Source organism: Eptatretus burgeri, chromosome 2, assembly GCF_056783735.1.
Source record: "Eptatretus burgeri isolate ZD-2024b chromosome 2, Ebu_testis_v1, whole genome shotgun sequence".
Taxonomy (NCBI): Eukaryota; Metazoa; Chordata; class Myxini; order Myxiniformes; family Myxinidae; genus Eptatretus; species Eptatretus burgeri.
In genome coordinates this window covers 92,500,482-92,526,073 of record NC_140962.1, presented here as the reverse complement: position 1 = coordinate 92,526,073, position 25,592 = coordinate 92,500,482, and the positions used below count along the sequence as shown (strand labels likewise).

General features: G+C 41.6%; 1 protein-coding gene across 2 annotated transcripts in view; it reads right to left on the bottom strand.

Moving 5' to 3' along the window:
* LOC147032567 (plexin-A1-like) overlaps positions 1–25,592 on the bottom strand; it is a 424,700-nt gene that overhangs the window by 115,997 nt on the left and 283,111 nt on the right. For both annotated transcript variants that reach the window (XM_085870308.1, XM_085870309.1), the window contains exons 16-21: positions 24,525–24,661; positions 23,978–24,142; positions 21,431–21,524; positions 9,580–9,822; positions 3,637–3,786; positions 3,315–3,549 (exon numbers count right to left, since the gene is read on the bottom strand). In XM_085870308.1, the coding sequence (XP_085726434.1) occupies positions 3,315–3,549; positions 3,637–3,786; positions 9,580–9,822; positions 21,431–21,524; positions 23,978–24,142; positions 24,525–24,661 (1,024 nt within the window). The remainder of the gene's footprint in view (positions 1–3,314; positions 3,550–3,636; positions 3,787–9,579; positions 9,823–21,430; positions 21,525–23,977; positions 24,143–24,524; positions 24,662–25,592) is intronic.

Sequence of the window (25,592 nt, the reverse complement as noted above, 5' to 3'; positions counted from 1 at the left end):
GCCAGAAAATGATGCAGCCAAACAGCCGCAGACTGCTTTTGAAAAAAAAAATGTAGAATACAGACTGCAATGTACTTTTATGATTAACTCTTTCAAGAAATGCATCCTCGAACGAACTAATTTAATGCAAAAAATGAAAGGCCAGTCAGACAACACATAACCAACCAATAAATGTAGGGTGACCCGGTTTAAAATAAAATGCAATTTGTGGATAAAGGGCAGTGCGAGATGATAAATTATTATAAAATAAATTGAAATTGATCGATACTCTGTTATCTGATTGATTATCTTTGGCCTACAGTATCCATAATTCCACTGTTGCTTATTCATTTTATTGCTTCCCAGCTATCATAGGGACAATTGAACTAAGTTAGTAGACAAGAGGCCATCAAAAAGAACTTCCCATCATGCTGTGTTCGTAAAGGATCCAGGTCATAGGTTATCACATCGTGAAAAAGCTGTGCTGACCAGGAAAAGCAATTATTGTTCCACGGAGCAGATCGATTTCCATTGCACAGATGATCAAACCTGTCCTGTTATGATGCTCAAAAAAAATTAATAATTGCATGAGTAGATGAGCAAATGGATCGAAGGGTGAAATAATCTGGCACCCGCATTGTTTAAAATGAAGAAATATCGACTGTGCACTCCTGATGGAGGCTTAGCACAGCCTGGAATTTGGAATCACCAGGTGGGGCGAACTTAAATGGTCAAAATAAATAAATAAATAAATATACAATGATTTTGTTTTTACGTCCTGACCAAGAGTCCAAATATGGTCGCACTGTGCTCAACATTTAACAATGCACGAGCTAAAATAAATAGTGCTACATTTTGCTCCACATTTGTGATCTCCAGTTAAGATTTGCAGACATCAATATGTCCATTAATTTAAAGATTTTTGTCCAAATTGCAACAATCACCTGATCTTATCGGAGGTATTCTGACCCAGGGTTTAGTGCAAGATTAGTATGAGAATTGTGGAGTTAAGTAAGTAAGAGCAAGAGTAGAGTCTCTGCTAATTTACCTGGCAACTAACTCCCTGTCCAGTTAACAAGGTTAAATAACAGCGATGGGCAGTTTGGTATTTAAAATAACTTCCACTGTGCACCATAACACGAGAACACGACTGCACAAAGCAATAACGTGCCACGAAAATATCGGAGATGCTCATTCTCAGCTGGCTAATTTGACTTTCAATGAGGGAGATGAAAAATAATTCCTGTCGGAAAGATAATTTTGCCCCGTTATCCGCCGAGGAGTGGGTGTTAACTGTCGTCAGTTTCATTCTCTTGTCAAGGTTCATTTGAACACTCTTCTACCCTCATTACTAAAAATACCCTTTGCCTCTGCATTGCTGCTCCTGGTTGCCCTCCATAACCACGCCTTTTGTGACCCTTGCAATATGCTGTAGCCCCAATTTAATGTTTTACGATAGAGTGCGCAAGCTCACAACTCCTCAAATGGACCATAGCTGAGGGCTTTGCATGCAATCCACATATCACGTGTTCATTCATCCGGATCCTGAATATCGAGGCAGCCTTAGGGCCCAAGCATTTGATGGAAACCAAAGAAAAAGAGGGACGAGAGGGAGACCATCCAAGACATGACCGACAGGAAGAAAAAATTCTCAATTGATTGCACTAAACATAACAAAAATATCAATGGTATAAAGACTAAAAAAACAAATCAGCACAACAATAAATTGCCACTTCATGGAATAGGAGTAGTCATGTGAAATAAGGGCCGATGAGTTGTGTGCTTGAAGAACTCGGCCTTTCTTAGGTGAACAAGTTGCGCGCATACCAAGAAGCTCAGCACAGACATGACACTTAATATCAGGTCGAGAGAATGAAATCAACCATCATATTTCTCAGGCAAATGTACAGTCCGATAGTGGTATCTGCACAAGGCGCATTGCCATGGATGACCCAAAATTGGCTGGTGTGCACAACAAAATTGTGCTATGCTGCTTCAAAATGAATTAATTCATCAGGAAGACCAAAATTGGTTAATTTAAAACATTTGTGGAAGACCTCTAAACCTGAAAGACATAATTACTGCAAACCTGCTATACACACACACACACACACACACACACACACACACACACACACACACACACACACACACACACACACACACACACACACACACACACACACACACACACACACACACACACACACACACACACACACACACACACACACACACACACACACACACACCTTTACTGCCAAGGATAGAAAGAAACAAATGCATAAATAAAAGTATAAAGAGAATGAGGAAGTTAAAAAAGTGAGGAAAGGAAGAAGAAGAGATAGAAGATCAAAAGCAGAAAGAACAGCCAGCAACTTTGCAATGATCTGGTTGTCGTTAGGAAGATGCATATAAAAAACTGAAGGCACCACCAACTCTTATAGCATCGGGATGACCTTCATGTTTGAATAAGGACAGCAAAGTATTATACACTTCTTGCATATTACTAGCATAATGAATTATGGGGGTTAACCACGCGCTTGGAACGATGGATTCAAGCAAGAGAAAATGAATCCAGCGTGAGATCTCCATGTGACAGCACCATGGATCGCTACCCAAAAGGGCAGTGTACAATGACAAAATGGATTTGCAAAAGTATATATCAACCTAGAATCTAGAATCGCATTTTCATCATTAATGACGTGTTGGTGCCCGCGCATGCTGTGCACATTCAGCAGGGAAGAAATGGTAATTTGGATTTTAGAAACGGTGTCAGTTGTGGTCAGCTACCGACCAATGAAACTGCCTTGTCCACATTAATTGATCAGCAGTGATACTAGGGAAATGGGAAGGGTGGGAAGGGGGACATCCCATGTGGAAAGGAGAAAGGGGTGAGCGAGCTTGAGAAGTATTGAGAAAAATAGACGGAGGGAGGGGGAAGGGAAGACATACACTCGCATACGTGTGCACATGAGTACACACACACACACACACACACACACACACACACACACACACACACACACACACACACACACACACACACACTCGCGCACACACACACACACACACACACACACACACACACACACACACACACACACACACACACACACACAATAATGACCAAGATGGTCTGTTTCCGATGGTAAGCATCAGGATCACAGAAGGTTTGAATATTAAATGCTGGAGTATAGAATAGATGATATAGAGCATGCTTGGAGCATGCTACCACATAACTCATGAATTATATTATAACAGTTAGACACGAATTCTATTTTCCAAACACAAAAGGACATTAGCAAATAAGTTCTAACAATGTGACAACTTACCTTCCTTGCACTCAAGCGCAACGCGTGCCTCCAGGTTGTCCATCTGTGTTTGCAAACGCTCCAAGTTCATGTGGCTCTCATGGGATTTTCGCTTGTATGCAACCAGCATTGCCACAACGACAAACAGCAGCACGCCACCACCCATTGCCAGGCCAACCGTAGCTGGGAGGGATAGCAGTGAATCAGGTGACATCTGCACCGGCAGCACGGCCAATTCCGTACGGTCCACCGCCACCTGTCGCACCCACGAGGCAATGGTAAACCTCCACATAACCTCTGTATAGTCAAGGAGAGCAGTGCAGGCAAAATGTAGTCAGCTAACCGTCAATGTGTGTGTGCCCGAGAGGCTTGATGGACACTCGCACAGTAGCTGTGATTCAGAAACAGAAACAGAACAGGCCACTCCAGCCAGGTGGACAGAGTAATTGAGCTTCCGGTCTTTGGAACTTATTGGTGGGCTGAGGTTTTCACCCTAGCATGATGGCAAAGAAAGGGAACAGCATTCAATCGAATTTTTTTTAGTATTTGGCCACTACCTAATATTAATTGGACCACATGTCATTGTTCTAAGCATGAATAAGTTTATGGCCAAAGAATTAGATTCATGATGGCAAACACTATTTCACACCCACTTCAACCTTACCTGTTAATTGGTATCAATGAATCTATTTCCTCAAATAACTCCTTTTTCCTTCTGATATTAATGACAAGTTTCTTGGAAACAACTCCAAGCTGTCAAAATGGGTTCAAATCTTGAACCAGTATGAACTGTCATCCTGGCTTTTTGCATGTAGCATACATGAGAATACAAAAGTTACATGCCATCTCAGCCCCCGCACAGTTTTTTTTAAAACTTGTTGGCGAATCATCAGTGACAGACAGCATAGACAGAAACGCGAACCACCATGGTGCTCAAGCATGCACATTATACGATGCCAATAGCAGGAAACATATAGCAATAGCAGTAGTGCATGCTTATTGGAATTCTCAAGTATGTACGACATGTGAATGCCTGCAGCTGTAGAGGAACCTGGGTAGGATTTGAAACAGCAAAGGGCTTATCTTGTGGAGCTTTTCTTGGCTGCTTTATGCAGCATTCTTTGGCGAAAAGAGAATGGGACCTTATCGATTTGATAATTCCAGCCACTTGGGGTAATAAATAAGTTGAGAGCTGATTATTCCCTCCAATTACGGGAGAGAGACATTCTTGGGTCTTAATATATATTTATTAACTGCTATTGATATTGCATGTGATATATGCTTGGGAGCCTCAGTGGTGCACACTTCCGTCTACACTGTCAAAGATCATTCAGCAACAAGTGATAAAACTGGTGTGGTGGCCGAAGGGGGCATGTAGCATTGGGATTCTCATGCATGTACTACTTGTGAATGTCTGTAGCTGCAGAAGAACGTAGGTAGGGTTTGACACAGCAAAGGTAGCCATTGTTAGTTGCTTATGCAGCTTTCTTTGGCCAGAAGAGCATGGGAGGATGTATATATATATATATATATATATATATATATATATATATATATATATATATATATATATATATATATATATATATATATATATATGTAAACATATTGTTGCGGGCCGGGGGGGGGGGGGGTCAGGTGAGAAGACCACTAGGTGGGGGAAGCTATCTCGGTTCCCACCAGACTCCCCGGAATTGTAGGCCGTCGCACACGGATAATTCCGTGACGCGGCGGGTCGCTAAACCGACTGTGGATGCCAATAACTCAACTGTGTGACCCCGTCTTTGGGTTAACCGGGTTACCTAATTAATCATGTGGTTTAATTACCGGGGAAACACGCCCTCGGTACGCCTTGTCCGAACCGGATCACTCTACCGGAACCGGATCACTTTTCCGGATTGGATGCAGCCGGGCGAGACTGTCAAGGACGTACCGGCTGAAAGGAATGGATCGTTGGGAATAAAGTCCTGGCTAAACTTGGATTCGGACCATGCTGGATCATGGAAGAAAAGACAAAAATGAGCAGGGAACATTCCTAATGATAATTATTTATTTACAAGCAGGCGAGGAAAGCTGTGTCGAACAGTGAAAATTTATTGGGGTGTGTTGTGCAGGGATAGGAAGAAGCGTGTGGTGCGACAATAAACAGGCAACTTACAAAAGGGGACACAGAGCAGACTTACCACGGAAATAATAACAAAAACAATGATAACAATCTTCTACAGTCTTACTTCAGCAGACAGGTGCCAGCACACTCACACACACAGAACCCGAATCCGATGAAGAGGGAGTTTTGCAACCGGGGGGGGGGGGGTGGTTGAGACAATGATCTCGGTACCTGTGCGCCCGATAGCACGCCGTGCCACCAATACGTTTCGGGGGGGGGATGCTCCGGGGTCCGGTACCCGGCAGTGCGCACATTGCCTCTGGCCCAAGCAGCACAGGTGGAGACTGTGCTCGTGAAGGAGGAGCTTGAGTGGAGAAGGGGCGGAGTCCAGAGGGCGAGGGTGGAGCAGTGGGCGGGATCAGGTAGGTGGGTGGGGCTGACGTGGTGTGGATTGAGACGAGGAGGCGAAGTCGAGGAGCAGGAGGCGGGTCATGGCGGTGTCGACATGGGTGGAGACCAGGAGGCAGAATCGAGAAGCAAGAAACACAGACAGTCTGGGCCAGAGGGACTGCCCCGACCTTTATAGGGCCCGCAGCTTGGGGGGAGGGGCCATGCCGAATCCAAACGTCATCACCCGAATCGGGCACTCCGAATGGCCCCGACCCCTCACGTGGCCCGCCAGCTTGGGCCGGAAACCACCTCACTTCGTTTCCGGCAAGGCCATCCCAGAGAGTGGGAATATTGCGCTCCGACCCCACGAAATTACAAGAATCGCCCACACCGAAATTGGCACGTGAATCATCCTGAAAAAAACCCCGGGCGACCGGTCGAGGGTCCCGCATGTCCGCTCAGGCATTCGACCAGCGTCGATCTAAGCGCTCGTTCTGCGCACGCCAACGTGGCCCACACTGTACATTCCCTGGCTTGATCGCAGCCTCGCTGGCTGTAGAGACGAGAAGACGTTCACCATCCGTGGAGAATCCACTGCTGCCAGTGAGGACTGAAGGTACTTCGCCATGGATAAATCCATGCACGTTTCACGAGCGACATAGGTGTCTGCTTTCGAGCACATTCCGTACAGTGCGCACAGTTCCATCATTACACACATGGCCAGCACTCGCGTTCACACGACTCCACTAGCGTGTGCGCTGGGCGGACACCAACATGCGTCGGGTATTGAGGTGAAAAAAAGAACAAGCCGCTTCTACCTGCACACTCGTATCCTGCCCAACATGGCGTGGAGTCGGCTTTATTGGCCTCTGTAGGTGTTTCGTGCAGCGTGGGCATCGTGCTGGCCGTGTTTCCCGTGCCGTGAAAAACATCATTCTTAAGAAGTATTTATTTGCATGCTTTTCTAATGCAATCAGCAATTCTCCCCAGACCATCGGAAGCTCGAGTCAACAATCCCGCATTGCCAAGCGCACATCACTCGCCGCACACGCTGGGTTTAGGGCTTGCCTGAGAGCGAGAATCTCTGGGCAGCGGATCCCTCACTGCGGTGCCACACGCGTTGGCCTCGAAGGCGCAAGTGGCTGATTTACCTCAGGAATAATCAGAAAAGAAGAGTGGGGATGAAATGAAGGAGAAAATAACTTAAGCAACCCCAGCTATTAAATCATCGCAACGCACCCCCTTGTTGTCCCGCGAAACAAAAGTAAGGGGACGATCTACACGTATAATAATGGGATAACTGTCTTGGGAAACCTATCTGTTGTATGCATGTGGTTCCGAGAACCGCAACAATATATATATATATATATATATATATATATATATATATATATATATATATATATATATGTATATATATATATATATATATATATATATATATATATATATATATATATGTATATATATATATATATATAGATATATATATATATATATATATATATATATATATATATATATTTCTACATACATATATACAGAGTGTCCCTAAAAAATGACATCATTTGAAACTTGAATATCTAAGTAACTACATGTCCCAGGCAAACGAAAGTAAATAGGCTTCATGTTGAACAATAAAAGATTTATTTATCAAAATTCGAACAAGAGATTCAGAGGGATGTAGATTTTATAACTGTTTTCTCAAAACTTCACAAACGTTCAATATGCGCACCGCCTGTGACACGACACACGTCAAGTCGGTGGTCCAGCTCCTGCCAAACACGCTGTAGCATGTCTTGCGTAACATTCTCCAACGCCTCAGTGATTCTCTGCTTAAGTTCCTCTGGGCTTGTAGGAAGAGGGGGGATATAGACCAGTCCTTTCACATAGCCCCATATAAAAAAATCACAAGGTGTCAAGTCAGGTGAATGTGGTGGCCATTTCAACAGCACATTGTCATCATCACTGGCATGCCCAATCCATCTTCCTGGTAGATTCTCATTGAGATAAGAATTAAACATTCAACTTCGTTAGTTTTTACACATTTTGTTAAAATTTGAGATCATTTGAGCGAGAATTAGCAATGTTATTAGACTACGAAATGATGTCTTTTTTTAGGGACACCCTGTATGTGTGTGTGTATATATATATATATATATATATATATATATATATATATATATATATATATATATATATATGTATATGTATATGTGTATATATACACACACACACACACACACACACACACACACACATTCACATATATATATATATATATATATATATATATATATATATATATATATATATATATATATATATATATATATATATATATATATATATATACACACACACACATATACATATATGTATATATGTACATATATATATATATATATATATATATATATATATATATATATATATATATATATATATACATAGATAGATAGATATATATACACACACATATGCATATATATACATATACATAATAGCATATACCTACATGATAGCTTCGGAGACTGCTTTGGCAGCACCAACGCTCTGCAATATCTATATATACTATCAGAACTTCGGTAAGCAGTGCAGGATAGGGATGTTTTGGGAAATCTGATCATGGATGTCACAAGAAGTCAGCCATGGCTTGATGGGGCTCGATATATATCCTTTGTCTTCCTTAAGCACACACACACACACACACACACACACACACACACACACACACACACACACACACACACACACACACACACACACACACACACACACACACACACTGTATATGATATTTAATTAATGCGGTTGGGATGATCTATTTTAATTGAAAATGCACAGTCAACCAACAAATACAGCGACACTGTTGACCTTGATGAACTTCCTGGTCTTAGGTTAAGTCTGCACAAATGAAATTCTGCCTTTGGCTAAGTCTGCTCTTTCTTCGATTTTGCAAATTGTTGGAGTAAAAACAACAACAAAAAAAAAACAATTCACCCATCTCTGTACTTCTACCTGCTCCAGTTACATCCACATTCTCATGCGGTCAACTGGAGAATGTTTTTGACACAAGCCTTTCATGAACTCGTTGGGCAGGACTGGCAAGAATTTGTAATTTTGGTCAGGGTATCGGCAATAGCTCAGCTACTCTTCATGGAGAACACCATTGACTCTTTAATATCCACCAACGCAATAAGTGGTGGCAGACCAGTTCTCTGGCTTAATGTCCACATACATTGATATATTACACTGCATGTGAAACACCAGGATGACAGTTTATATAATGGTCAAATAAGGACAGTTTATATAATATAATGTTAGAATTATGTTCGACAGCTCAAGGCAAGTGCATTTTGTTATATAAATATATTTATACACAAGCAGTGTATGCTTCCACATTGCAAGCAATAACGAACCATTGTCTCGTATCGCTCTCCTGCATATGATTTTTTTTTCATTTATTTATTTTGATTTATTGTTATTTTCATTTACGGATGCTTTGCAATGGTTCTGTGATTTTTTCCTGGTGTATCGGCTTCAATATCCATTGGCACGCAAAATTTCAGCTTTCTACATCACCTGGAAAGTCCCGATCTTTAATATCTGTCAGTGAGTCAGTGAGTGAGTCGGTCAGTCACTGATTAGAAAGAGCTTTATATATTCGATATACAATGTGCACTTGCCTTGAGCTGTACAATGTGGTTTCAAAAGTTAGTTGAGTTAGTTTCAATTCTTGTAATAAGTAAATAAAAACAATCACAATGCTGAAAAGCATGGTCAGACCCGCAGAATAATAGGTGTTCCAGGCTTGATTTGCAGTGTGCCATCTTCGGGTGTATCTAATGCTGGATCAGGGAAGTAGACAAATCTGGAATTGTTGAGGGTACGCGCCGTTAGGACTCCATCCAGTTCAAAGCCAAATTCATCAGCACGAAGTCCCGAGGCAGGGGGTTTCCGATCCATAGACTGTACGGAGAGTTTGGGTGCTTTGCACACCATGGTGGTGTCATTCAACACAAAGCAGGTCTGCCAGGAAAGTAAAGCGAAAAAGTGCACAACACACATGGTCAAACAATGTTCTTGCAATATTTTCATAAACTTTGGCATGATTAGAAAATAAATGGAATACCAAACGCAAATCAGACAAAACAGAATAACTTATCTCTTACGATTCTCCGATCTAGAAATGAAGCGCCCAATGCAATGTCACGCAGCATCTGCTTCCAATTGTTTTGCATCTATTACATCTGATTGTGTAATCTTCCCATCTCCCTCTGCTTCTCTCTTCATGTTTTTCTTTGTCTATCTGTTTCCCTCCTTTCCTCCATATTTTATTGTCGCCTTCTCCCCATATACATACAAAACATCACCGCTGAGAAATAATATTCTTAAACACACAATTTGTTGCAGAACTTGCAGACCTTCACGACCTAATACAAACGTGTATTTCCAGATATGGAAATGATTAAGTATCCAATAAAGCATTGCTTATCCTCCCCTCCCCCTCTTTCCCCCCACAAAGGAAATCCGGTTCTCGCTGGACTGATGTAGTATTTGTTTCAGCCCCGACCAGCTGCTAACAATGAAAGGGCGGACAAGCGAGAAGAAATGAATTCACGCAGACCCCCAGCTCTGGCTATCATGCATTAAGCAGAAACACAAATGAATGGAGGCCGTAGGGAATCGTTTTGCTTTCATCACAAACTCAGACATTTTTGGTACAGGTCACGCAGTCAGGCGCCTGTTTTGGGTGGTGGGGCGGATAGGATGACTGGGGAGAGGTGTATGTTTCTTAGCTGCACAGTCTCGTGTTCGAATTCTCAGTATTTTTTTTATTCCGAATTCTCGTATTCTTTGCGTCCATTTCTTTGAGGAGTCATGTAAGTATTATTGAGCAAGGGCATTTCATTTGTTAGTATATTTATGTAGATACTCAAATTTTCTTAATCTTGTTATTGATGCTTATAAACTAAGTCACATTGGACACAGTTTTGAATTGCATTCATTAGGTGTTCAATAGGTCGTCATTCGTGTGGCGTGTTTGTCTTCTTTTAAACACATATAATAAGAAGGTGGATGTTAAAAATCCAGTGGTGTCTTATCACAAAGAGTGGGTGAGTTTGTCTACCTTCAAACGTTGAAAATTAAAACCTGGCATAGTTTGGTCACAATTGCTTGCAGTCAGCCTGGCAAATTTCAATGTTTAAAGTTATTCACAACTGTGAGAATCAAAAAAAGCTTAACAAATTACAAAACACTTAAATGTCCAATTTTAAATGCTGTATTTCCTTTTTCAGTGTCTAAGATTCATGAAAGTTCACAGGCAGGGTATTGCATCACAAAGTGCATTGTCAAATTGATGCATGTTAAACTGGGTGTCCCAACTGGTAACGTTATCTGGTGGCCGTTAAAGATTGAACTGTCTTTCACAAAAAGTAGGTGAGTTCTCGCCGGCACCCTAAACAAATTACAAATCCACTCGAACATCAGATCTGGCTTGCTAGTTTGTGAAAGACTACAGCAAAACATCAGTCTTGGCTGACTATACAGGAGGATGAGATTAATTGGGGCCAGGTAGTAGTCATAGTCATAGCTTTCACGGTAATAACAGTCATCGTCATAGAGGTGGTAATAGTAGTAGTAGAAGTCGTCGTGGAAGTACATATGAAGGAGAAGGTAGTAGGTGATGAATGTACTTTATCTCATGAAATGCTTGTTAAGAATACTTTATTTATTTTTACCTTTAGTTGTTAATGTTTTGTTTTTTCTTTACATTGTCATAATATGAGCAGTGTAAGCTTTGCCGTTTCACAAAATGAACAAATTGATTCGCAGTTCAATTGATATTGGCTGACATTCATGTAGCTTGGCCTTTTTGACTTTCATACTCATCAGTGCTAATGATGTCAGAATCCTTGGCTCAAATCCCATATATTTGTGTTGATTTGTCCATTGAATTGTGTTTTTGTAATTTCTGTAAAATTACCTTGACATCTTTCAATGCACTGGTATAGCATATAATATTTGTGTAAGCTACACCATGAGACCAAGATACTGCAGAGAGAAAAAAGGTTTTAATTGCTAATAATAATTATTTTCAGGAAACATTTAAACGTTAAATTTTTAAACATTCGGATGTTATTCAACTCAATACTAACTCACAGCACCTGTTTATATGATATTAGACAACCTGTGAACCCATTGGGTTCCCGTTGTAACAGCGGTTGATGAAAAAAATCATTTCAAGAAAAAAAAGATAGCTTCAGCGAACTATACCGTTCAGGTTGTTTGCATTGATCAAATACTCCCGAAGATTGCTTGACTGAATCGGAAATTGATTTTTTTTTTCTTTTTCGTTGCCCGATTTAAAAGAAACTTGATACTGTACACTGCAGGAGAATGATGAGTAAGGTGGCCAGAAATTTTTTGTGCTATCCTGTACCGTTTTGGCTGTATTTTGGGAACATACATACATATATATATATATATATATATATATATATATATATATATATATATATATATACATATATATATATATATATACATATATACAAGATGAGAGTTTTAGTAATATACTAGACGACTCTGTGATGGATTAAAGGATGTGACGCGCGATCACGTGTCGCGCAGTCAGATAAAACCGTGATGCCACGCGGTCGGTGGGATTGTCCCTGGGGCATTGTCATTTACGGCGGTGGTTCACTTGGTGCTCGTTGAATGGTGAGAATTGAGGGTATACTGGACTCCGTGCTTATGCTGGCTAATTGCTGATTTATTTTGCGGTGATCGACTGCACGTGTATTCCTTGCTGCACATGTATTCCTTGCTGCACATGTATTCCTCGCTGCACATGTATTCCTTTATGTGTCTGTAGAATCGGCTTCAATCAAGTGAAATAAAGCCTTACACTCCGAAGGTTTTTCCTCGCACTCACTACAATTTATTTCACTTCATTCCTTCGGCTACCTCAACCGACTATGGACAAGATCTACAAGCCGGAGAGGTTCGATGCGGACCCCAACGCTACTGACTCGGAAATGAAGTGGCCGCATTGGTTCCGTTCCTTCTCACACTATCTGACCATCATTGAAGAGGGAGCAGACAAACTGGCCGCACTTGTAAACCATGTCTCGCCCAGCGTATTCAGGCTCTTCTCGGAGTGTGACACCTACGACACAGCGATCGACGTGCTGCGGGCGCTCTACGTGAAGTGCAAGAACGAGGTATACATGCGACATCTTCTCAACACACGCAGGCAAGCATCCGGGGAGACAATCGATCAGTTCCTGCAAGCTCTGAGGCAGTTGGGCAAAGACTGCAGTTTCCGGGCTGTAACCGCCGAGGAACATCGAGATGAAGCGACCCGAGAGGCGTTCATCCAGGGGCTCCGGTCAGCCCCCATTCGGCAACGCTTACTGGAAAAAGCACAACCCACTCTTGAAATGGTAGCTGACCAGGCCCGAGTTATGGATATGGCTCAGCAGCAATCTGAGTCATATGGGACACCGGTGTTGCTAATGAACGCTGCTACGGCGGAAACTCAAGGAACCCCCCAGGACACCTCCGACACTGAGGATGGAGATAAACCCGAGAAATCGGATACCCAGAACTCGTCAAACTCCTCAGCCACTACTTCGGTTGGTAAATGTTTCTTTTGTGGGTATAAAAGACACCTCCGTAACAAATGCCCCGCCAGGGATACCCATGCATGAACTGTGACAAGAAAGGGCATTATGTCAGGGTATGCAAATATACTCTTAGAAGAAATAAACCCACTTCTGCGGCTCTCTACTCACAAAAGAAAGTAACAGCAGCTTCACCGGGGAATCTATCCAAAGTTATCATCAACGTACGAATTAACGGGCATATGGCTGAGGCTCTGATTGATACCGGTAGCTCTGAAAGTTTCGTCAACAGCTCACTAGCGAAGGGCAGGAAATGGAAGATCCACCCGACAGACAATACGGTATTCATGGCCTCCACATCACTACAGTCCCGCGTACGAGGGTACTGCAATGTTGAGTTGGACGTAAAAGGCTACACGCATCGGGATGTAAGGGTACTGGTGCTTCGTGATTTATGCGCAGATGTAATTCTGGGTCATAATGTCCTCAAGCAGCACACGAGCGTCGAAATACCCTTTGGAGGAAGCAAACCTCGTCTAATTCTAAATGCTCTGACCACCGCAGAGGTATCGTCCCCCCTGCTGTTTGCTAACTTGTCGCCGGACTGTAAACCGATAGCGATCAAATCGCGATGATACACCACCGCTGATATGAACTTCATTACTTCTGAGACCAAGCGATTACTGGAAGAAGGAATTATAGAACCGAGCGATTCGCCATGGCGCGCGCAGGTGTTGGTGACCACCAACCAGAACCACAAGAAATGAATGGTTATCGATTACTCACAAACGGTCAATCGCTTCACCCAACTCGATGCCTACCCTTTGCCGCGCATAGACGAGATGGTCGAACGCGTGGCCAATTACAAAATATTCAGCACCATCGATTTGCGAAGCGCCGATCATCAAATTCCCATTCGAGAGGAAGACAAACCTTACACCGCGTTCCAGGCAGGTAGACGCCTCTATCAATTCAGGAGGATTCCGATCGGTGTCACCAATGGAGTAGCTTGCTTCCAACGAGTTATGGACGACATCATCTCGGATGAAAACCTCAAAGACACTTTTGTTTACGTGGACAATGTCACAGTGTGCGGTAAAGATCGGGGGGAACATGATGTGAATCTGGACAGATTCTTGAGCATTGCTAGAAAATATAATCTGACTCTCAACTTCGACAAATGCATATTCTCGGCAAAGTCAATTGATCTTCTCAGCTACACAATAGCCGACGGCACGATTAAGCCCGATCCTGAACGATTGCGCCCACTCCGTGAGCTACCCCCACCTCATGACCTGCAGACATTGTGTCGAGTGATCGGAATGTTCGCTTACTATGCTAGATGGATTCCCCAATACTCCGAGAAAATACATCCCCTCGTGCATTGCAAAAACTTCCCGCCAGATGCCGCTGTTGTAAAAGCTTTCCACAGCCTCAAAGATGACATCAGTAATTCCGTGGTATTATCGATCGACAGCACGGCGCCGTTCGTAGTGGAAACGGACGCTTCCGATAACGCGATCGCCGCGACGCTCAATCAGTCCGGACGACCCGTCGCGTTCTTCTCGAGAACTCTCTCAGGAAGCGAGCAGAGACACTCGGCGATAGAGAAGGAAGCGTACGCTATTGTCGAAGCCCTATGTAAATGGAGACATTATTTACTGAGAAACCACTTCACACTCGTCACGGACCAGCGATCCGTTGCCTTCATGTTTGATGGGAAAAATAACGGGAAAATTAAGAACGAGAAAATAATGAGATGGCGGATAGATCTATCCTGTTATAGTTACAACATTGTTTATCGGCCCGGGAAGGAAAACCCTGCTGCAGACACCTTCTCTCGGGTCTACTGTTCGGCGACAATCGGTCGGGCTTTGCAAGACCTCCATGTGTCTCTGTGCCACCCAGGAGTTACCAGAATGGCACATTTCGTGCGCAGACAAAACCTTCCCTATTCTATCGATGATATCAAACAAGTGAGTGCTTCTTGCCCTGTTTGTGCTGAACTAAAACCCAGATTCTATGGCGCCGCTTCTGGCAGATTGATCAAGGCCACTTCACCCTTCGAGAGACTAAATATCGACTTCAAAGGGCCCCTGCCGACTGAGACAGTCAACAGATACATACTCACGATTGTTGATGAATACTCAAGGTTCCCATTCGCATTCCCGTGCTCGGATATGACCTCGGGCACTGTCATGAAATGTCTCTCTGACCTCTTTGCCATGCTTGGGAAACCGTCGTACATACATTCAGACAGAGGGCCGTGTTTCATGTCGGTCGAGCTCAAACAGTTCCTATATGAACACGGCATAGCAACTAGTCGAACGACGGGTTACAACCCACAGGGTAATGGGCAGGTGGAACGGTATAATGGAGTCATTTGGAAAGCCGTAACCCTGGCGCTGAAATCGAGAGGACTGGGGCTCGAGCGGTGGGAGGTTACCCTACTCGGTGGGAGGTTTTTCCTCGCATTCACTACAGACTCGTGAACCCGTTGGGTTCCCGTTGTGACAGCAGTTGATGAAAAAAATCATAAAAAATTATAATAATAAAAACATAGTTCCAGCGAACTTTACCGCTGCGGTTGTTTGCATTGATCAAATAATCCCGAAGAGTAGATGACTGAAGCGGGAATTGATTTTTTAAATAATTTTTTTTCGTTGCCCGATTTGAACGAAACTTGATATTGGACGTCAATGTGAAAAAAAAAAAACAGAGAAAAGAAAGTCGAAAAAATTATTGTGCGTAATCTTCTAAACACAATTTTATTCATTAATGAACAAGGAAGTGTTAGATCAAAATGGCGATATTTATTTTATGCTTAAAAATAAATTGTTCTTTGTCGTTATTAAATGTTTGAGATTTTTAATCAAATCATTTCAAGAAAAAAAAAGATTGCTCCAGCGAACTATAACGCTGAGGTTGTTTGCATTGATCAAATTCTCTCAAAGAGGACTTGACTGAATTGGGAATTGATTTTTTTAATCATTTTTTTCGTTTCCTGATTTTAACGAAACTTGATACTGCACACCGCAGGAGAATGGTGAATAAATAGGCACTAAAATTTTTGCACTATCGTGTACCGTTTTGGCTATATTTTGGGAACATACATACATACAAACATACATACATACATATACAAACATACATACACATATACAAGATGAGTGTTTTAGTAATATATAGAAGATATAGATGTGATTGTGGATTGGATGTGTTGAATCATGTCATGGTGCTTTCTTGTATCGTTTCATGCAGAATCTGGCACAATGCACAATGATGAGGCTGCAACAAGAAAACAGCACTTGGAGGGGAAAAAGCTGTCATGTTGCCAAAACTGCCTTTATGGATTCATACTTAGTGATATTTTCGAGTATCCAAGGACAAGGCTCATGGAAGAGCCAGAACGCATAACTGATCAGGACACAACAGAACAAAAGTAACAACAGAAAGACAAGGGGAACACACCAATGGCAGAGCCGAGGGATAAAATAGACGAAAACAGACAAACAAGGGATGCGGGTAAGAATGAGGGGTTGGGAAGGAGACAGGTGGTGAACAAGATGGATACCGAAGCAAACTCTCATGAAGGAAAAACTGGAAATTTGGAGGAGGGTGTAGTTTAACGAGGGTAGAAAAGATTATGGTTTTGGATGGGGATGATCTGAGATCATGGGGGAACAGCTGTATTGAAGACCAGGAGGGAAGAATGACATTGAAGAGAATGTGGAAGTTGGATCCACAAATGGGAAAAATGAGGAACAAATGATTGGAGGTGAGCAGAGATTCTGGACTTTGGGAGTTTCACAAGAAGAAGATCGATGGTGGACTATATGTGCCCTGCAGAAACCTGGGGGGGGGGGGGGGGGATGAAGCACTTAAGGAGGAGAGGGTGCAAGACCAGAAAGGAGGTAGTTGGAGTTAGTAGCCAAAAAGAGAACCCAACAAGACTGTGCGAACTAGCTTTGCAAAGTAGTCCATTCAAGATCGAGACCATTGTAAAGTTATTTGTTAATGGCTTTGTCCATAAGTGTTCCCATTTGAACCCTTGGTTCAAGATGCAGGTAGCTCAAGTTCAAATCCCATGCACCTTGTGTTTGTCCATTATCCACTATATAATGTCCTTGTAATCCATGGACAGCACACTGATGTCTACCAATGTCTTTGTCTTGCAAGGATATATGTACAGCTCTTCCATGAGTCTTAGATCAGTGTTAAAAAATAGAAAAGGAAAAAAATATAGTTCAGTTGGCAGCACACTCGCATCGAAAGCATATACGTAGTTATGACTGTCTCTCAGCAGGATTACATCGCATTAAAAATTCCATCTAGTGTGGTACCATGCTGTCCTCTGGAAAATACAAGAAGCTACCTGTCTCATCTGATTGCCTTTGGATATGTACATTAAAGAGCCCACAGTATCTTTTGAAATGAGTATCCTTAAAATGGGTACCATAGCCAAATTCTGAAATTCTCTCATTGCTTTAGCAGAAGGAGATTGGGGATTGGGAGGTCACTGCATCAGCAGCTTAGCTGCACTAAAGTACAGCTGGGAAAATTAATGATGCCATCAAGAAAGTAAATTCTCAAGAGACCCCTTATCAGATTTGCATTTACAACATAAATAATGGCATTACAAGGAAATATGAGCAAAAGCATATGGAAAACAGCCTGTCCTCCTTCCTGCATTTTTCATCTCCCCCAACACATGAGCTGAATGCACGCAGCACGTACAACTGACCATAAAAGAGGGGAAAACAGACAAAATAAACTAGTTCTAGGAAACGTCTCGCCAACTTCATATTACGGTCATGTGATCCCCCCCCCCTCATCCTTAGGAGAACAATTCACATCTGGTACATGATGTGTGCACAGTTTTCGATGAAGACCACTCGGTGGTTGAAATGTGAAACCTGAGCTTTGCCTGCTGGGCAGCTATACTAGTTTGCAGTGACTTCATTTTGGAATATAGCCAATATTACACATTATCCAAAGTTATTTCCGTGAAAAAAAATCATGTAACATTTAAGGGTTAGTTAGGGAACTCCAAAGTGCATGGCTGCCTCTACATAGTCTAAAGCGAAATACTTGACTTTCAAAATAATGTGTGAATGCTAATGAGGCCTTTTGCACATGCGGTGAATGTGTGTGTGTGTGTGTGTGTGTGTGTGTGTGTGTGTGTGTGTGTGTGTGTGTGTGTGTGTGTGTGTGTGTGTGTGTGTGTGTGTGTGTGTGTGTGTGTGTGTGTGTTTTCAGTGACTGTTCTGCTCGCCAGGCACTTTTGAATTGCCATTGTTAGGGCGAAATCTGTAATTCAAATAGTCCTTTAAACATATTTTTTAGTCTTTAGATGAAAGAGTGGCAATTTCAGATGAAAGAGGCCTTCGGCCTAACACCGGTCCATGTGGCCTCGGGAGCTTGCAGCTATGAGCTTTTTGGGCGACTTCAGAAAGTTATCGAGCTCTTTCATTGTGCAGAGGCACATCGCTTTCTCGCAGGTATGTTTCCAAGTATTTTCAGCTTCTTTTAGAAGCTTTGTGAGCCATCTTAGGTAACAATCATTATCTCGCACAAACACAATATGCTTTCTGCTGCCCTGATGACTCCCATTGCTAGGAGATTTCTGTGCATGTGCACCGAGCATTCTGGTGTCGATTACATCATTTTGAAAGTCCCGTATTTGCTCAAGGTTTTATTTTTTAACCCCATGAGGATGTCGGGTCCTGCAAGTAGTATATATTTTGGGTCCTGTCTGTTTGTTCGTCCGTTCCTCCGTCGCTTCTCCTTGAAAAATTACTGGGCACATTTATTTCATATTTGGCAAATGTATGCAATAATATCTGGACATAATCATGCATGTCAAATGATTTTTGGATCGGAGACATTTTTTAATTTTGGAGATTAAAATTAAAAAAAAAATTTTTATCGGAGAGAATAGTACAGGATTATAGATAGTTTGGGGAACAATTATTTATTTGTATACACTTTACCATCTCCACGGACAATACACAACTTTGAATTGTTTATTTATTTATATACACTTTACCATCTCCACTACTACATATCTCCAATTATTTATTTCTTTACATGCGCTTTACTACACCACTACCTACATACCACATTTAATTATTTATTTATACACACTTTACCATCACCACTACCAACATATCACCTTGAATCATTTATCTATGTATATCTATAGACACTTTACCGACTCCAATACCAACACACAACATGATTATTTATTTTTGTACACTTTACCATCACAGCGACCGACACACCACCGTTAATTATTTATTTATGTGCACTTTAGCATCTCCACTACCAATGCGCAACTTCAAATTATTTATCAACACACTAACGGTAATTAACTTCAAGGAGAAAACCAGAATTATTTCTAAATTATTATTTACGAGCAAATACCATCCGTTCTCTGACTGACAGGAATATTAAGAGGGGGGGGGGAGAGAGAGAGAGAGAGAGAGAGAGAGAGAGAGAGAGAGAGAGAGAGAGAGAGAGAGAGAGAGAGAGAGAGAGAGAGAGAGAGAGAGAGAGAGAGAGAGAGAGAGACAGAGGCAGAGAGGGGGGAAAGAGAGAGGTGGGGAGGGGGTGAGCGGGGGGGGGGGAGGAAGCGAGTGGGAGTGTGTGTGACAAAGGAGGAGGAGGAGGTGGAGCAAAGGGAGCAGAAGATAGAGTCAGTGTGCTTCTTTGGTTGAAATATATATCCACACGTCTGTGTGTGTGTGTGTGTGTGTGTGTGTGTGTGTGTGTGTGTGTGTGTGTGTGTGTGTGTGTGTGTGTGTGTGTGTGTGTGTGTGTGTGTGTGTGTGTGTGTGTGTGTGTTTCCTCCACAACTCCAAAACCATGAAACCTAGTGGTCCATAACTTTGCATGCATACTGAGGGAACTCCAACGGAGTGCATGAATGAAGACTGCATATTTGGGTAAAGTGAAACACCCCTTTTTAAAATAATTCATGGGCTTATTAAATTAACACCAAAAACAGGCTTAATTTTGGTCAGCCTGTATTCACCTCTCAGGGGTCTTAATCCGCCATTTTGTTTCGGCCTACTCAAAAAGCCTTGGCGATTTCCACGATGACCTCTCATGGACTAATTGAAGTATATAATCAAAATCTGTCTTCAGATTTGAGGATCGGAGAGAGTGGACTAAATAACTGTCCAAATCTTGAGTGAAATCTGAAAAATTAGAGAAATTACCAATTCATATAACTGAGCATATTTACGTATTTACTTTATGCAAGCAAGGCCATCATCCCTTGTTCTCCATATTTCCAACTTGCCAAAGCATTAAACTTAACTTTTTTTTTACTGTTCGGTGAATTATATCAAGTGAAGAAAAGATTAAGGAATCTGCCGAAAGTGTAATTTAATTGGGTGCGACAAAAATAATTATGATAAAGTGCCTCTGCAATTGGTCCCCATTTACTGAATAATCCTCAGTGTGCAGAGCAATATCGTATTGGCTGCTTTAAAATCCTGAGTAGAGGATGCAGTTTCGCTTGCCTTCATCCAATGGAAGCCACATTCATCAGGTCAACCAAACCCATTCTTTATAGACAAATAATTTGACCAAACATTATATCTATTCTGACGATGATGGCTTGACTGTGTGACACGACAACAGTCAACATTGAGTCATCATGAAAACCACCACCCCCAACTAGCCCTCAGCTAATTAGAATTATGTTTCCGCCGGAACTTTGGTGATTCATCTCCGCCTAATCATTATTCTTGATGCCCGATGGTTCCACCAATCAGGTAATACCGTCCTTTCTTTCTCTCAACCAATCAACAATTGAGGACATTACATTGTAACTATATAAATGGGAGTTTTGGTGCTTCTTCTGGTGCTTGCAGTTTATCCTGAGGGGTACAAGTCTAAAAACTTTGATAATGTCTAATTTATTGAAATGCATATTTATGTTTTGTTGTACGAATAAAATGTTTATTTCAGTAATTGGATGTGTAAAGTATTCTTACATTGAAGCTTTCCTTCCCATTGTGCTGTACTCGCACTCGAGGTTCTTGGATGAGTCGAAGGTTGAAACCAGTGATAGTCAGAGGTGTTCCTCCCCTGCAAAGGATAAGCATTCTCATCATTAACGATCATTTTCCACATAGTTCATCATAATTACAATCAGATTGTTAATACTATTACCAACAAAGGTCGCAGAATCACACATCCTGAATGATTAAGGATGGCAATTATCAAAGTTATATCTACTAGAAACACCCGCTCCCTTCGGCACTTGGTACAGCACATACCTCTGCCAGGCTGAACAGTTTACATTTTGAATCCCACTGAGAGTATAATTAGCTTGTTCTTGTCACCTACCCAATTTATCCACCAAGTTTCGTCCGAATACATCCACAAATTTTTTGAGATATCGTGCTATATATCGTTTTTGGCCCAATCTCTCAATGGTGAAGAATCACTTTAAAAATTCCAATAGTTGGATCCGGATCTGGATCTTCACCAAAATCTAATCGGTTCGTCCTTGTCACACAACGAACCTGTCCACAAAATTTAATCCAAATCCGTCAACAACTTTTTGAGATATCCTGCTCACAGACAGACAGGCAGAGAGACAAACAGGGGTGAAAACATAACCTCTGTTCACCTTTGGTGGTGGAGGTAATTAGTCATCAACAAAGTCTCTTGTGTACTGTATCTATCCACTGCCATCCACCAGTCATCCCATCCGCTAATAACTCAATCAATTCATTCATCCACCAATCCATATATACACCAAACACTTCATCCATTAATTCTTACACCAATAACTCCATTTTTTCATACACCTATCCCCCGATGCATTAATTATTTAAACAATTAGTCCATCCCGCATTCCATTCTTCAATCAATGCATCCATTCAACCATTTCAGCCATCAATTAATTAATCCATCTCACCATCCAAAATTGCATCAATCCATACATTCACAACTCCATCCATTAATCATTCACTCCATCAATTAATTGAATCCATTAACCAATCCAGACAGCCACTAACCCATCCATGAATCAATCAATCCATTGATAATCCATCGATCAATCCTTTATTTCCACCAGGTGCCTTATTGGTTCACGAAAAATATGTGACCACTATATTCGTTATTGTTGTGTGTCTGTCTGTCTGTCTGTCTGTCTGTCTGTCTGTCTGTCTGTCCCGAACATAGCTCCGTGGGTTTTGATCCGATCCTGATGAAATTTTGGTGGGAGGTTTATATCATGATCTAGTTGTGTTTTCCTGAGAATGGGCGTGGTGCGCCCATTATGGGCGGAGCCACGCCCAAAAAACATGTGTTTTTAGGGGGTAGCCGATTTCAATTTGCATCTTCTCCGAGGGGGTTTGTCGAATCCGAAAGGGGTTTCAGTATTGGGTTAGCCCAATGGCACCTGCATAGCCCCACGGAACTCGATTTTTCATTTTCGTCCCAAGGTCAAGGTCACAAGGTCACGAACTTAGAAAATTGCGATTTTGACGTAAAAATCCATCTTCTCTTCGGGGGTTTGTCAAATCTGGCAGGGGTTTCGGGATTTGGTAAGCCCAATGGCACCTGCATAGCCCCAGGGAGCTCGATTTTTCATTTTAGTCCCAAGGTCAAGGTCACAAGGTCATGCACTTAGAAAATTTGAATTTTGACATAAAAATCATACGACCGCCCAAACTTTGAGAGCAAGGATGACGATATTTTTTAAGCATAATCTTGAGGTCATTCCCCACCTAAAGTCTTGAAACCATTTTGCTCTATCTTGAACACCTTGCCCATGGCGCCCCCTTCAAGTTTGTTTTTACGCTGATTTCATCAAAGTATGGATAATCCGAGGAGTGCGAAATGCCATATAGCCTATTTGACATTATGTTGTTCCTGGAATGTTCCAAAGGAAGTTTTGCACCAAAGATCATAATCCTTGACCTTTGACCTTTAAAGTTCACAAAGGTCAAATTTTCAAAGTTGTGGGAATCAAACCGGGTTTTCGACCTTCTTCGACGAACTAACTCCATTAAGCTATAGCACGTATCCTGTTTCCTTATTTTAATGTCCACAACATTGTTTTGGGACCTTTAAAGGTTATGCAAAGGTCAAATTTTTTAAGTTGTTGAACGAAACCGGGTTTTCGACATTTTGCAGCTAATAACCAGTCACCCGTAGCACATCATGTTGATCATTTTTATAACTTGGTCAAACATTCTCACATTGTCTCATCCTTGACTTCTGAAACAATCTACATCATCAAATACCGCTCGTGAACCATCGTCGTCTTCAGACTTGTCAATCTTAAAATCACACGAAAAATAATGTTAATATAAGCTATTAAAATGTACTTTAACAATTACAAAGGTTTTCGTCACACTGAAAGTTTAAAGTAGGAAATATAATGTGTGATTAAATTTTTAGTTCAGTAAAAAGGTTAGTTTCAACGATGGCACACAATTACTTTATGTTCCTCATTCTTTCCCTTTCCAAGCCATTTCCAAGAGCATTAACCCCACTCCCACCGACTGCCAGACATAGCCCCCCACCGGAAGATGCTCCAGAGTGGTTCAACCCTGATCACCCTCGGGTCCTGTTGGTAACGGAAGTGAGTGGCAGGTGCCAGCTGAGCACGGTCCAGGCGCAGAGTGGCACTGGTGTTTCGTGGAGCTGTGCTAGCTCCAGACACGCAAACCAGCAGCGAGACCGAGCGGCTGCCCGGCAAAACACAAACAGGGCACAAAGATGGACAATTAAATCTGTAATTGATTTTGTGCCCCAAAACCTTCAATAACCCTCGAGTTGCCTTCCAGCTAAAGTTCCGCCTATAATTAATGTTCAAAAGGTTGTTGGTATTACTTTGTCATTACAATGACAGAGTTCAAACAGAAATGTCAACATGTCTTAGTCTGAAGGATCTTTCAAAGATGGCTTCTATTAAGCAGTTGTTGACAACCTTAACCAGAAGGAATCTTTTCATCGAAACCTCCTTGAGCTGCTGACTCAGCAACTTTTTGAAGGTTAATTGTTGTATTCTTTAACCTCAAATTTAAGAGTATGCGTGTCATGTGAAGATGTCAAAGTATTAGGTCCTACCGTTTCACATGGCATGGCACGTCCCCCAGCTTTACACTAGCTGAGCTTCCAGCATCCAGATGGCTCCCAAAGAAAGTCACTCGTGTCCCACCAGACATCGGGCCTTGTGCAGGCTTCAGGACACTCACCACGGGTTGCTTAAAGTGACACATAAAGGTAAGATGAAGCACAATTCCCATCCTTTCAACATTGACGCAATTGATTTGATTAAAGCTAAACCCTTTTCCAGACAAACAGTGAATAAGCCGTCTGTAGACCATCATAACATCCAATCTTCACAGGCCATTATGACAGGGCCTTCAAGCTATGTTTTGCATCCGGCTGTTTATCCTGACTGGGACGTATCACGCTGATCGGCATGCAAGAACCTACCCATTTCAAATTGAAGTGTCTCACACTGCCTTCGAGTCATGCAAGCTAAATCAGGAGAAAACTCCAGCAGAGGTCAATCCCTTAATGTCTGCTTAATTTGGACATGTCACGCACAATGCCTGGCCTAATTTGACCTAATTTGACAAACACAGCATGTCACGGCATCCTTAAAAAGCATTCGGTTTCATGGCCATGCCTGTAACGACATCGTTTGTCAACAAGTCTTCTTTGTATACAAAAGCCCACCAAAAAATAAATTTATTGGTCATTTATAAATGCAAAGGTCAATAATATATGCAGGAAAGGAAGAAAAAAAAAAGCATAGCTACTGCTGCAAAATCAATTTGTTGTTTTCCGAATGGAATGACTTCAAACGTTAAACTTCACATGAAATTACAGAAAATTACTTTATGTTTATGCCACTGTCTTTCAAAAAAAAAAAAAATATATATATATATATATATATATATATATATATATATATATATGTATATATATATATATATATATATATATATATATATATATATATATATATATATATATATATATATATAAAAAGGGTCTTTCAGAAAAACTTTACTGAAAAATAAGTAAAACTAATTAATTCTTCCCAATTTGTTAATTTCATTTATTTCCCTTTTGCTGTTACAGACTGTATTTTCGGGAAATTGATCTCAAACACGATTCCTCTTA